Genomic DNA, 13,663 nt, shown 5'->3' with positions numbered 1-13,663 from the left:
TGCAACTCACTTTTCGCATTTGTGTTGCCTATAGACCTAAAAGCAATTATATTTGTACAACTAATACCAAAAACAATGCAGTGACTAAATATTTCGCTCATTGGGTTGTTTTGAATCCCACACAACGAGCCCAATGTTCTTCACTTTCACCATGAACTTAACGTCCCTGACAAATTCGTGATCAGTAGCCCAAAAATGTGATTGGCATCGCCCACCCCGTCACGCATTGCCTTCAAGACTTTTAAAATAACAGTCAGTTATTTAATAGCCCTCTCCCTCTTTTAAGGTCAAAGTATGACATCAAACCACAGATTTGAACCTTACTCTATTTTTTCAGCAACCTTTATAGGACTGTGTATCTGTCATACTTGGTTTGTACATGAGCCCGAGAGTGAACTTTCTTTCACCTTTGGCATGCACTTGCCTTCAGTGCAGATGATCTGGACCTAAGACTGAACATAAAACCCTCACAGAGATAAGTGACCCACGATTCTTAACTTTGGTTGTTTTCTGAATTGTTTATCTGTAGTGCACTCCGTCATTGCTGGTCATCAGTTTAGGTAAATAGTGTCTAGCAGTTGCAGTAAGTAATAGTTGATACTGCTTATCTCCTTTTTATGAGCAAATATAAAGTAATACCATCTTGTTAATTTTCTTTTCAGGGAGTCCCTGGCAGGTAGCAGTAATGACGGGCCCCAAGATGGCTGTGCTGGGAGAGGCTGTGCGGCTTGTTGCTGCCGGAACAACTGCAACATTTGAACTCAGTGCTCCAGGCTTTTCAAGGGACGACATAGACATCCAGATAATAAGCAAGTATCGGTATACTAGTCACCTTGTACACATTGATTTCGTAAATACAGTGCTACACATCAGCCTTACTGTTTCTCTTACATTATATGGGAAGTTTTTCCACAGGCCCATCAAAGCGACCAGTTGCAGCTCGGCTTGTAGAGGAAAAGGGTGGCGAATTCAGGGTGGAATTTGTGCCTACAGAAGTTGGAAGTCATTTGGTGGAAGTGTCTATTGCTGGCCAGAAGTTGCCAGCTGGTCCACTGGTTGCAAAAGTCTACAATAGCGCACTCATTCGTGTCACTGATGTGTCCAGTGGTGTTGTCGGGCAACCGTGCCAGTTCAGAGGTATTGGCATTTTAATTCAGTATTACATTACTTCATTTTGTATTTTCCAAAAATTCTTGTTCTTTGCATATTTACCACAGAGTGTTCGTTGCTTTTAAATGTGCTGTTTATCCCTTAGACTATATTCTTTTGACAATCACTCCACTGTTAGCACATTCAATAAATTTACCTACTGTCTCTGTGAATGTTTTTAATCTTCCCTTCCCTAGTTGACGCAAGCCAAGCGGGAGAGGGTCAGCTAGAAATCTCAATAAATGAGGGTGAAGTCCCTAATCACGTTCAGGTTGTCGGAGGTGGTCGCTGCCTTGTGAGCTTTACACCTGAGCAGACAAAGTCACACTTGATTGACATAAAATTTAATGGTGAAACTGTTACAGGTATAGTGCTCTTGTATTCTTTCTTAACTGTTGTACTTATCGACAGGTGTCGTGTGACTTGTGTGCAAACTATTATTGTGAAGTGCTGTAACATCTGTCATTTTCTCCAGGTTGCCCATTTGTTTGCTCAGTGTCTGATACTAGCCGGGTATCTCTGACTTTGCGCAATCTCGAGCTCGTACCGGTGAACGAAGTGGCGAGGTTCCACATGGCAGTGGATGGCAGTGGAAGTGCGGAGCTGGCCGTTTCCGTTCGTGGTACAGTTCTCAGTTTTATATCTACGTGGCTTACTGGATTACTTGGTTAACAATTGAGTACTGCTATTGTATAGCTGTTCAACTAGTATTTAATTTACTGTGGCTTAAAATTTGGGTACTGTGGTATTACATAGTTTGTGTTACTAACATTTCTTGCTGTATCCATCCATTTTTTGCTATGTTACTTTTAGTTGGGTGTTATGAATTGCCAAGGATGTGCTATGGCAGTTTATGAAAATATTGTATAGAGAAGGCTGTCACTCATATTAATGTTTCCTTACTTAAGAAAAAGAAACATGAGGGTTACAGACACGTGTATCCCCCAGTACCAGCAATGTTGTTCTGTTGATTAGGTGCCGAGAATGCCAGTGGTGTCATTTCCCTCTTCTGTAGTGGTGACTGTCAGTTTAAAAAGGCCCCAAATTTCCCTGTATTTCAGATTTAAAGAATGCACTGTTTTTTTATTCCTTTCGTCAGCATCCATTTACATGCCTGTAATTTTCATTTATTTATCTGTTTATTTATTATAAATTCACTGTTGTTATGAGTTTTTTTTTCCACTGCCATTTTACTAGGACCATCTTCTGAGCTGCCTGTTAAAGTTACTGGGAACATACACAGTGGCTTCACAGCAGAGTTTACCCCCCGTGAAGTTGGTGCACATTCCATAACAGTCGAATACAATGGCCACGCTGTGAGTGGAACACCGTTTATTGCTAAGGCCTATGATGCCAAACGTGTGTTTGTTGGTCCTTTGCCTAAGGGCTCTGTTGGAAAGACCCTGCAATTCATGGGTGAGTCTGATTTTTTAATACTTTCTGTCATTGGGTACTCTTCAGTAGCTGTAGTGGTAATGTCTTAACCTCTTAAAAAAATTTAAGTTACTCATTTTACTAAGGTTTGAAGCTCCTCTTTTCGTTCTTCCATCTTTGTGATCTGAAAGCTGGGTTGTTTTGGATATAAGCCGTGTGCAAACACAATTATTATGTTTGTACGAGGCTGATTTCCAAAACAACCCAGTTTTTAAACTTTTAAGCTTTTCAGGCACACCCACAGGCTTTCAATTATCAATTTTTTATAACTTTCTCTATGATGTCACCTGCTATTAGCAGTGAAGAACTCTATCTTTTGTTTATAGTTTAATTTAACTTTACTATCATTACTCTAAATAATGTTTTACTTGGCCACACATTTTACTTGAATGTCATTTAACCTACAATATAAACTGCATTAAACTGTGTGTTCTATTTATTTATTTATTTACAGTTGACGCAAGCCAGGCTGGAGAAGGCAACCTGGAAATAACAATCAGTGCTCGTGGTCACAATATACCGACCCAAGTGCATCCTCAGGGAAACGCTCGTTTTGCTGTGAGCTTTGTTCCAATTGACCCGACTGATCATGTTATTAGCATTAATTTCAACAAGGAAGGTGTTCCAGGTAAGACAGATGTACCAAGAGCATTTTGAAATATATGCATTTTGTAGTCATTAACCATATTACAAAATAGTATGTAAATTAATGCACTTTGCAAAACAGACTCCTCAGTTGGAAACACTAAATCAACATCAAGGTTGTCATCAATATTGCAGGCTCCCCTTTCCTGGCACGTGTGCAAGGAGACTCGCCACACCAAATAACAGTTAGTGGACCATCACTTTCCTCTGCAGCTGTCGGGAAGACATCATTCTTTACAATGAGCAACGTGTCTGGAAGTGTTGAAGATATAGAAGTCAATGTGGAAGGTAAGAGTTGAAATTTCATGGTACTCTCACAGTAGCTCTTAGGTGTAGGTTTTTAAGTAGTGTCTGCAAACTCTGGAATGCTTCATTGTATATCACTCTGAAGTAAAACAGCATACCTCATAGCCTGTCCTACTACCCTTCAGTAGCATATTTTCAACTATTTATTGTTTGCATACCTTCTTTGGATGTTTTCTATCTTCTTGATGCTAGTACTTGCTGGATACTGTTTGAGTTTTGATGCTGGTTAAGTGTGTAAAGTTAGGTCTCAGAACAACAGACACTTCTTAAGGTCAATTTGCAATGCTGTACTGGTTGACGAGGGCTATCCACACAGTACATTACGTTTTGGAATTAAAAATAAATAAAATATTGGAAATTTTTTTTATTATATACGGATGAAAGCCACACTTTACTACTTTTCTACGGGTCGACAGAAGCGTCCGATCCCACGCGTCGTCTTTGACCCGTGACGTAAGGGTGTTGTGTGTGACGTCATGACGGCGCGGAGTTTGGTTTGAGTGTGGCTGTCTCCAGTTCTGTTTTATCTTATTTTGTTTACTTTTCTGATCTGTTCATTCTATCTCGTGAGATTTTTTTTTAAATTTAAAAACGCTTATTACTTATTTTAATTATCTGTTTCCTCCAATTTCTGTTTTAGTTTATTATATTTATCTTTCTGATCTGTTCGTTCTATCCCGTGAGATATTTTTTTTTAAAAGACAAAAAACACTAATCAGCTACTGAAGCATCTTTATCTTCTATGGGTTGCAGGGGTTACGACCTCTGGGGAGGTGGGTGGGTATTCATGCATGGCTGTCTTCTTCACTTACACGTTGTAGCTACGCAAGGCGTCTAAATTTGTTTATATTTAGTTTGCCCCCCCACCCAAAACAACCCATTTCCCACGCTTGTCCCGTTAGTGTCATTAGGCTTCTTGTGGAAAGTGTGTGTGTTTGTTTTTGTTTCCGCCATATTTGTGACGTCATGGGTCAAAGCAGACGGGCGGGATCGGACGCTTCCGTATTTCCCTTTTCTACATAGTTGCCATTTAAATTAAGGCACTTATTGTAGCGATGGACGAGCTTGGAAATTCGTTCGTTGTAAAATTCGGCCGCCTGCGCCTTCAAACACGTAATGACTGTCTTTTGGGACAGAAAAGGTGTGATTTTTGTGGATTTCCTGGAAAGAGGCACTACAATAAACTCTCAAAGGTATTGCCAAACTCTGCACAACCTCAGAGGAGCAATACAAAACAAGCGCAGGGGAAAGTTCGGCTCAAAGATCTTCCTGATTCATGACAACGCCCGGGCCCACATGGCAAATGCCACTTGTGAAGTTCTCTAATCTTTTAAGTGGGAGTTGTTTCCTCATCCGCTGTAGTCCCGACCTGGCACCGAGCGACTTCTACTTATTCCCAGCAATAAAGAAGTGGTTGGCTATGCAGTGTTTTGATGACGACGCACAGTTTCAAGAAGAGGTAACCACGTGGTTGAAGGCGCAGGCGGCCAAATTTTACGACAAAGGAATTTCCAAGCTCGTCCATCACTACGATAAGTGCCTTAATTTAAATGACAACTATGTAGAAAAGTAGTATTTAAGTGTGGCTTTCATCTGTATATAATAAAAAAATTTCCAATACTTTATTTATTTTTAATTCCGAAACATAATGTACTTTGTGGATAGCCCTCGTACTTCAGTAGTATTAATGATTTTGTGAACACTGGTTGTATAGTACAATGTTGATGACTAAAAAGCAAAACTCAGATGACATATTTTAATTATTGCCAACTATAATTGTGGCACATTGTGGTACTTTATTTTCTACTATAGCTTTCTGTTGAAAGGGAAAAGAAGGCAGGAAGTGACTTCAGTTTCTACAGCTGAAGTATTTGTAATGTTCTCATTCAGTAAAAGTGAGTTCCTGTAGTAGGTAATTTGTGTTCAAGTATATCATGTTTTGTCTGTTTTAAATTGGGTTTTAAACTGCTGTGGTTATGTTCTGTTAAGTTCAGAAGTTTCCAATAGACAATTAATTCATTTGTAATTATATTTGATATGACTAAAGCATGTACTTAAGTTCTATTTGAGTATTTATGGTGCAAAGTGTGTTTACCTGATGGAAGATGAATGTTTTCATTCACTCGTAGGTCAGAAACTGCCAGTAGCAATTTTTGATCGTAACATAAAAGTACTACATTTTGTATAAATATTCAGTCAGTGAATTGGTAACACTTATCTTGTAATTGGCAACTTGCTTTCATAGATAAACAATCAGTTGCACTTTGTGTTGTGGATGAACTTCAGGGAAACACTTTTCTTTCTTTTTTTTTTCTTTTAATTGCAGGTTCATCCCCTTACCGACTCAGACGTTACTAGACAAATTCGACTGTACATATCAGTTAGAAAGTTACTCTTGACTAAAAATCTTATTACTTTGTAAATACTACAAAAATATTCATAAAATTACTGAAAATTAGCTTTTTTAGACATAAATGCAGTAACACTTCAAGCTACAAACAAAACTTATCCAGTTGTACAGAAACAATACAGTTGCATCCAAACTTACTAATAAAATGATGCTGGCTGATTTATAATTTCATAACATTTTTTGTTAGTGTACTCACAGCTTCAGTAATGGCCAGACATCCTCTGCCACTGTTGTTATTATTATTATTATTATTATTATTATTATTTTAGAATATGAAGACACATTACTGGACATATCAGACTTTTGACATACAGCTCGTATTCCCTCATTTATCCTTCTATTCCCACACCCACGTAGTTTAATAAAAGAAGTGGTAAAGGTTCTGGGAAATGAGTGCATATGGATGTTTGTTAAGGCAGTAAAGGTAGTGGTGGCGGTCTTCCTGGAGTCCCTTTTTTTCTGTTGCATGTTTTAATTCATATTATGGACATACTTGTGAGAATTAGTCAAGTGCTTTCATTTTCTTTTAAAAAATGCTATTTTTTGTTGCCACTTGTTTTGTGGAACGTTGCTAGCGTGATTGCTGTACTCTCAAAAGCCTTGTCAGATATCACAGATAGCACTTTTAGTAAGCCACTGTGGAATGAAGTAAATTACACTTTCATGAATGATATTTTTATTTAAATTATTTATTTATAAATGCTGGCAAAACTGATGCCTTTTTATTGCAGTATTCATGTAGAGGATTTGTGTGAGGAGTCAGAATATTAGTCCTCGCCAAGAATGCTTCAGAAACTGTAGTGTCTGCCAAATGGTTTGCAGTTGTGGTTTTCGTATGGGTTTGTCTAGAACTATAAAGTAATTTTTATGCTTTTGTTGTGAGAACAGTCATTATGCTGTAAGGTGGTGTTGCTTAAAAAGTATATTTTTTAACATTAATTTCAATGTCTCAATCAACAGACAACTTTCAGCATCATTCATTACTTTTACAAAATATAGGTTAAAAAGATTAACTTGTTCATCATAAAAACAGGATACTTATTTGGTTATGTGTGTTGATTGAGGGACTGAGAAAATCATATGATAATGGTGCTTGAACTAACTGCAGGATTGAATGTCTTTAAATAATGCAGTAAATGCTTTATCATGATTTGTGACACACACTGATTATTTCACAAAACCATTGACAGCTTGTTAAGTCAATAACCAGTTACAAACTTACGTTCACATGATGAGAAATCTTATTGTTATGTGTTTTAGTTGTTTAAATGGATACCTCCTGCCCACCTGACAGTGTATAGCTGAATTTAGTTGTTGTCCTACTTACAATGCATGCTCTTCATCTTACCTGCTCCTGTTTTCTCAAAAAGTGAGAAGAACACAACCTAGACCTTGACCACCCTGTCTCAGCAAGTGACTCTGATATGAACAATTGACACTGCAGGACCAAACGGACAGTCAGTACCTGCCCAAGTTAAAGACACTGGATCGCAGACTTTCCACGTTGAATTCACGCCGCGGCTGACGGGTGAGCACCGCATTGCGGTAGCGTACCGCAAAGTGGCTGTTGCTGGCTCACCGTTCAGCTGCAAGGTGTATGATGTGAAGGCCATCAAGGTGAAGGCTGTGCCCAAGGGTGTAGTCTCCAAGCCTATCACTTTCCTTGGTAAGTACAGAGAGAAGTACATTGTACAATAGTCTGTTATTTCCAAATCGTGAGAGCTGTATAACTCAAGTATAAATACAATAAAAGTTTTGTCTCAATTTAAGAAGAGTTACGGTACATACTTTTGAAGCTGATAGAATGGGGTTATTGACCTTTCAGCTGTACAAACAAGTGTTAGAATAGGACTCTCACTATTATGGAGGAAGCCTTAGGCTTGACACAAGCTCTAAAATAAGCCATAAAATAATAATTTCTATATCATTTAAGGTTTTCAATATGTTGTAATGTTTTCCAGTGGAAATGTCTTGAAAATTCTGCACAGTGTACCTGGACATGGCCTGAAGTGTTATTGAGGCATAATTATGTGTTTGAAGTCTCGTGGAGTTTTCTTCTTTGAGTGTAGTCCTCTGATTGTTGAATTTAAATAACATACAGTGCACTGTGGAAGTTAATTTTCAATCTCTGCATATTTGTTGTTGTTTAGTGACATTTATGATCAGCTTTTATTCACCAGTTTAGATGTTTGTCACAGGTCAGCACTTCACATAATCTAAGAGTGTTTTGAAAGAATTTTTAAATTGACAACAGTTTACCTTTACATGTTAACTAACCAACTCTGATGAATAACACTATGTTTGTGTTTGGACTACATAACATAGATTGACTATTACATGGTTTGCAAGTATCATACATTTATCATTTTAATGACGGTGTTCCTAGTGAACTATCTGTACTGTTGACATCAGTAATGGGGAAATTCTACAGTGAGTAGTAAAGTTTTATGAAACATGTCATTAATAGGAATTTAGCTCCGTATGTAGGCAATTTTACTCCCATGGGTCCAATAATTTTTGGTCAGTTCCGGAGAACATTTAGCAGCAAAATTGTGAACAGTTTATTTGAACAGATATCTATTATTTAAAGAAGAAATCTTTGAAAAAGAAAATATTATTCAGAATTAGGTTAACTAATTCTGAGTTCAAAGTAGAAAGATTGGGTGCAGCGTGTCCAAAATTCTAGCTGGAGACACCAAACATATTCTACCAAAGTTCAGGATGGAGATGCCAGACATGTACTGTTATTAACCACCCACACACATATACACAAAGGATAACTCAGTGGAAACAAAAAGCAAAGAATGTCAGCAATTCAGTGGCTTTTTTCGTGCCTTGTTATCAGCAAACACTTTTATCACATTTTCAACGTCCAGTTTCACGGTCAAATCATTTCCTATTGCTAATACAGCCAGGTGATTCATACACTCCTGTGTCTGAGAAGCACGCAAGTAGTTCTTAATCCTTAAAATATCTGAAAAGGATCGCAGCAGAACAGTTCATTGGTAATATGCTCAAATAAATTTAAAGAGTGATTCTAATGTTTGGATAAATATCAGAGAGATATTTCTCTCTTAGCATTTTATTTAAGACAGCCACAGGACTATTCTCATATCTAGAACTCATGAGGAAGGTTTTGAGATGGACACATCCTGTTCCAAAAGACTCCTTTATATAATGTGAGTAGACATTCAGCATTATAGATTTACGTCTGAAGATGATCCACAGTGATGGAAACATGTAATCTAATTGAAAACATGCAACTGAGATGGAACAACAGATGAGAATTATCTCAATTAACTAAACAGTTGCTGAATCTGTCAAGATGATTATGTCAACTATATTAAAAATTATTTTTAGGTTTCAACTTCTCAGGATTGACATTTACTGTGTATCAGAAATTGACTACATTTTTTTTTTAAATATGGGAAAATACACATAAACAAAATGAAAGCACCAAGATGATACCTCACTACATCAGTGGTACATCTGACACTTCCTCGCCTAGCCACCACACAAAAACATATTGGAGGCAGTGTTACCAGTTGCAAGATGCAGACATCTCCGTCCTTCTACCTGTGGTTCACCTCTCGCCAATAAAAATTCATGCAATCACCACTGCTGTTTTTCTTTTGTGTACATCTTTTTGCTAAAAATTTGTTGCACTGGGCTTTGACCCATACATAAATATGGGACTGAATGAGTATATGCATATGGGGTCTGTTCAAAAAATTCTGGAACTTCATCTGCAAAGTTTTTATGTGCTTACCTTTTATTTATTGTGTATGGTTTCCTTCAAAATAATTCTCCACCACAATTGATACACCATTCCCAACACCATTCCACTTCCGGAAGAAGTTTTGGTATGCCTCTTGTTGGATTGCGCAAATTGCTGTCTGTAAATTTTCTTTTATTTCACCTGTCATTGCAAATCTTCTTCCATTCAACAGTGTTTTCAATGTTGGAAATAACAAAATGTCCGCAGGGCCCAGATCTGGAGAATATAGAGGTTGAGGCAGCATAGTGATTTCATTTTTGTGTGCAATAGTCCTGCCTCAACAGGGCTGGATGCGTGGGTGCATTATCATGACGCAAGAGCCATGAATTGTCTCCTGGAGACACTGGATTGCTTCAGATTACATAATCAGTTTGTAGATTTCAATACCAGATTTTAAACTGCAATAACCTAACCTAACTGAACAAAGGTTGGAAATGAAAGAAATGGGAACTGGATAAGTTGAAAGAACAGTAGATTTTTGAGAATTTAAAGTGGAGTATTAATCAAAAAATGACTGAAACAGGTGAAAGAATACTGTAGAAGTTGCATGGATAGACTTGAGAAATGAAATGGTGAAGGCAGCAAAGAAACAAATAACAAAAAGACAAGGTCCAGTAGAAATCATTGGATAGCAATGACGTATTAAATCCAACTGATGTAAAGCATTGCAACTTGTCTCGATAGTAGCATCGATTAACAGTTTGTCCCTGTGATACAAATTCATGATGAACTAAATTGAAGAATACTATCAGCATGGCTTTGACATTTGACCTGACCTGACGAACTCTTTTTGGTCTCGGAGAACCTTTCCCAAACTATTGTGAAGATTGAACCTCGCTCCCAACATCATGTGTCGTCACCAGTTATGATTCTCTTAAGGAATGTCTCGTTTTCATTTGTACAATCCAAAAGCTCTTCACAAATTGCGTGACGAAGGTCTTTCTCGTCTCGACTAGTGTGCCTCGGGACGAACTTGGTGGCAACATTTGGTATGTGTCTGTAAAGATTTTCTCAAGTTTAACGCAAAATTTGACGCAGACTGCCAGACTCTGCCATCTTGAAATTCGCAAACTGTGCGCCAGAACATTCTACTCAATACAGCACTGAACAATAACAGACATACAATAATGAAACTTCTGGCAGTTACACATTAAACACAGGCATGTGCAGCGGTAACAATTACAGCTCCAGTACACCATTAGTGCAAAATTACGAATGTTCCAGAATTTTGTGAACAGATCTTGTATAAAGGACTACTCACATCGAATTATAGAAGTATTATCATCGATAGGTACACACAGAAAAGAATGGAAACTTGTTAGATGTCAGACTAAATCCTGTAATGATCTAGGAAAAAACGACACACACACACACACACACACACACACACACACAGAGAGAGAGAGAGAGAGAGAGAGAGAGAGAGAGAGAGAGAGAAATGTGACACGCAGGCACCAGAACTGACAAGTTGTGCAGCGTATGATGGTGTGGTAGAGGTTGTGGGTGCTGTAGGTTATGGAGAGATTAGGATAAGGAGGATTATGGGAGTGCAGGACATATTGCAAGAATAGCTCCGTGTGTGTAGTTCAGAAAAGCTGGTGCTGGGTGGGGGGAGTCTAAATGATCCGGATTTTGAAGTAGACACTCAATTCAAGCATGTTCTGCTCTGTGGCATGTTCTGCCATTAGATTCTGTTGTCATCCTCAGTTTGGCAGTGGCCATTCAATTTGGTTGACAGTTGTTGGCAGTCATGCCCACATAAAATGCTGTGTAGAAATTGCCGCAGAGCTGGTATATGACTCGGATACTTTCGCAGGTGGCCTTCCTTCTGATGGGATAGGATAAGCCTATGATAAGACTTGATTAGGATGTGCGGGGTGTGTGAATGGGTACATCTTGTGTCTGTGTCTTCCTCAGGGGTATGACCCCTGTGGCAAGGGTTTGAGAGCGGTATAAAAATCGAGCAGGATGTTTTGTAGGTTATGTGGCAGAGGAATACCAATTTACTATAGAAAGGGTGGGATAGACTGTGGCAAGGTGTCCCTCATATCCATGCGGGTTACTACATAGTTGAAGTCCTGATGAGGGACACAGTTCAATTGCTGTAGTCTGGGGCGATATTGGGGTGCTCCTTTGCAGCTGCCTCTTGAGTTTGGTGGGACGATTACCGTATTTACTTGAATCTAAGCCGCACCTGAAAAATGAGACTCAAAATCGAGGGAAAAAAATTTTCCCTGAAATTTGAGACTCGAAATTTGAGGGGACTGAAAAGTTTTAGGCCGCACCTCCAAATCGAAACAAAGTTGGTCCATTGTAATATGAGACACAATTTAGGTCGAATGAATGACGATACAGCTACAGTAGTTTGGTTCGTCATAAGCTTAGCAGTTAAGCTTTACCAGGTAACCATTGCTATGCGTCAGGCGCTCCGTCCGTATTTATACGGGTGCCCTTCCTTTTTCACGTGCTTCGTCTGGTTTGAATTGTTTGCTTATTTTCCTTTGATCTGATAAGTGTTGTTCTCTTTGTTATCGGTGTTTACGTCACACTAAGCTGGAAATGCATTACTGTACTGTGTTGTGCATTGTTTCTCACATGATGATAATGAGTGTTTACGGTCTGTCACTGTTCGCAGCACGGCTTGCTTTTGTATGCACTTCCGCTGCTTACAATTAAAAAAATAAGAGAGGAATCATCTCATTAGCGAAACAATGGCAAGAGACTGCCATTTGTTGTTACTTACACTGCTGCTTTATTTGATAATGATCAACAAGAACCAAATAATAGGTAGCGTATGATAGAAGATGTTCTGAACCAGAGTTTAGCGAAAATTTTCTCTATTTGAAAATCTTTGCAGGCGCCTCTTTAGTACATTACATTCTTCACAGAAATTAGAGTCAGCTTAGATTTAAAAATCTAGTCAATTGCCATGCTTCATTTCTGACTGTTTCTCTATTAGGCATAAGAATAATATGAATATAAACATGACATGATATGTATATTCTTCCGCGTTTGCTGTTGTCTCACTCTAGTTTCGTAGTTTATTAGGCAGACGGGATTTAAATGAGATAGCAACAAACACAAAACAATACATGGCAAAATGTTTATATTCGTATTATTCTTATGGTGAAGAGAATACTGCATATGATTCACAATTCATAAAAGTTCTTATTAGCAACCATCTCTTCTCACAGGTGGGAAAAAATTCAGAACGTAGAGTTGGCCATATTGACAAACATCCCTAACAGTCTTGCCAGTCGGATTTTCATAGTACATTGAAATGCTGCTACATTTGAAGATGAACAATACGGAATTTGTATTTACGTCGTTGGATAATGTATGAAAATGCAGTGGTCAAAACTAAGGGCGGAGGAAAAAGCTCGTCTTCCACCTTTCTTCAAAATTTATTTACTGACGCACAGGTTTTGGCGCCAGTATTTATCTTTGTGCCTACAAAGCATGCCTGTGTAGCACTACATGTATTCGACGGCAGAAGTTAGTTGTGGAAGCACCTACCAACATTTTTCAGAACTTCTGCTTGCTTTGCACTCGATTCTAAGCCGCAGGCAGTTTTTTGGATTACAAAAACCTGAAAAAAAGTGCGGCTTGGATTCGAGTAAATACGGTAGTGGTATGTGAGGATATGACATCTTATACATAAGTAAAACAAGGGTAGTGTAGACAAATTATAACAAGCCATGCCAAGGGATTTAGATTAGGAAACAAGACACTAAAAGTAGTAGATGAGTTTTGCTATTTGGGCAGCAAAATAACTGATGACAGCAAAAGTAGAGAGGCTAGCAATGGCAAGAAAAGCATTTCTGAAGAAGGGAAATTTTTTAATCAGTTTGTAGATTTCAAAACCAGATTTTAAATTGCAAAACATTTCCAGGGGCATGTCGGTTATGAACTGCAGATTAAAACTGAAGTAACTGTGTAAA

At 38.2% G+C, this 13,663-nt stretch overlaps 1 protein-coding gene across 2 annotated transcripts in view; it reads left to right on the top strand.

Annotated features, from left to right (window-relative positions):
• The window catches only part of LOC126161294 (filamin-A), a 917,852-nt gene that overhangs the window by 648,825 nt on the left and 255,364 nt on the right, over positions 1-13,663 (top strand). For both annotated transcript variants that reach the window (XM_049917033.1, XM_049917034.1), the window contains exons 21-28: positions 663-809; positions 916-1,137; positions 1,347-1,514; positions 1,625-1,771; positions 2,347-2,565; positions 3,038-3,211; positions 3,364-3,516; positions 7,389-7,610. In XM_049917033.1, the coding sequence (XP_049772990.1) occupies positions 663-809; positions 916-1,137; positions 1,347-1,514; positions 1,625-1,771; positions 2,347-2,565; positions 3,038-3,211; positions 3,364-3,516; positions 7,389-7,610 (1,452 nt within the window). The remainder of the gene's footprint in view (positions 1-662; positions 810-915; positions 1,138-1,346; positions 1,515-1,624; positions 1,772-2,346; positions 2,566-3,037; positions 3,212-3,363; positions 3,517-7,388; positions 7,611-13,663) is intronic.

Source organism: Schistocerca cancellata, chromosome 2, assembly GCF_023864275.1.
Source record: "Schistocerca cancellata isolate TAMUIC-IGC-003103 chromosome 2, iqSchCanc2.1, whole genome shotgun sequence".
Classification (NCBI taxonomy): Eukaryota; Metazoa; Arthropoda; class Insecta; order Orthoptera; family Acrididae; genus Schistocerca; species Schistocerca cancellata.
Note: the sequence above shows the minus strand (reverse complement) of the source record. Positions and strands in the feature narration are given on the sequence as shown.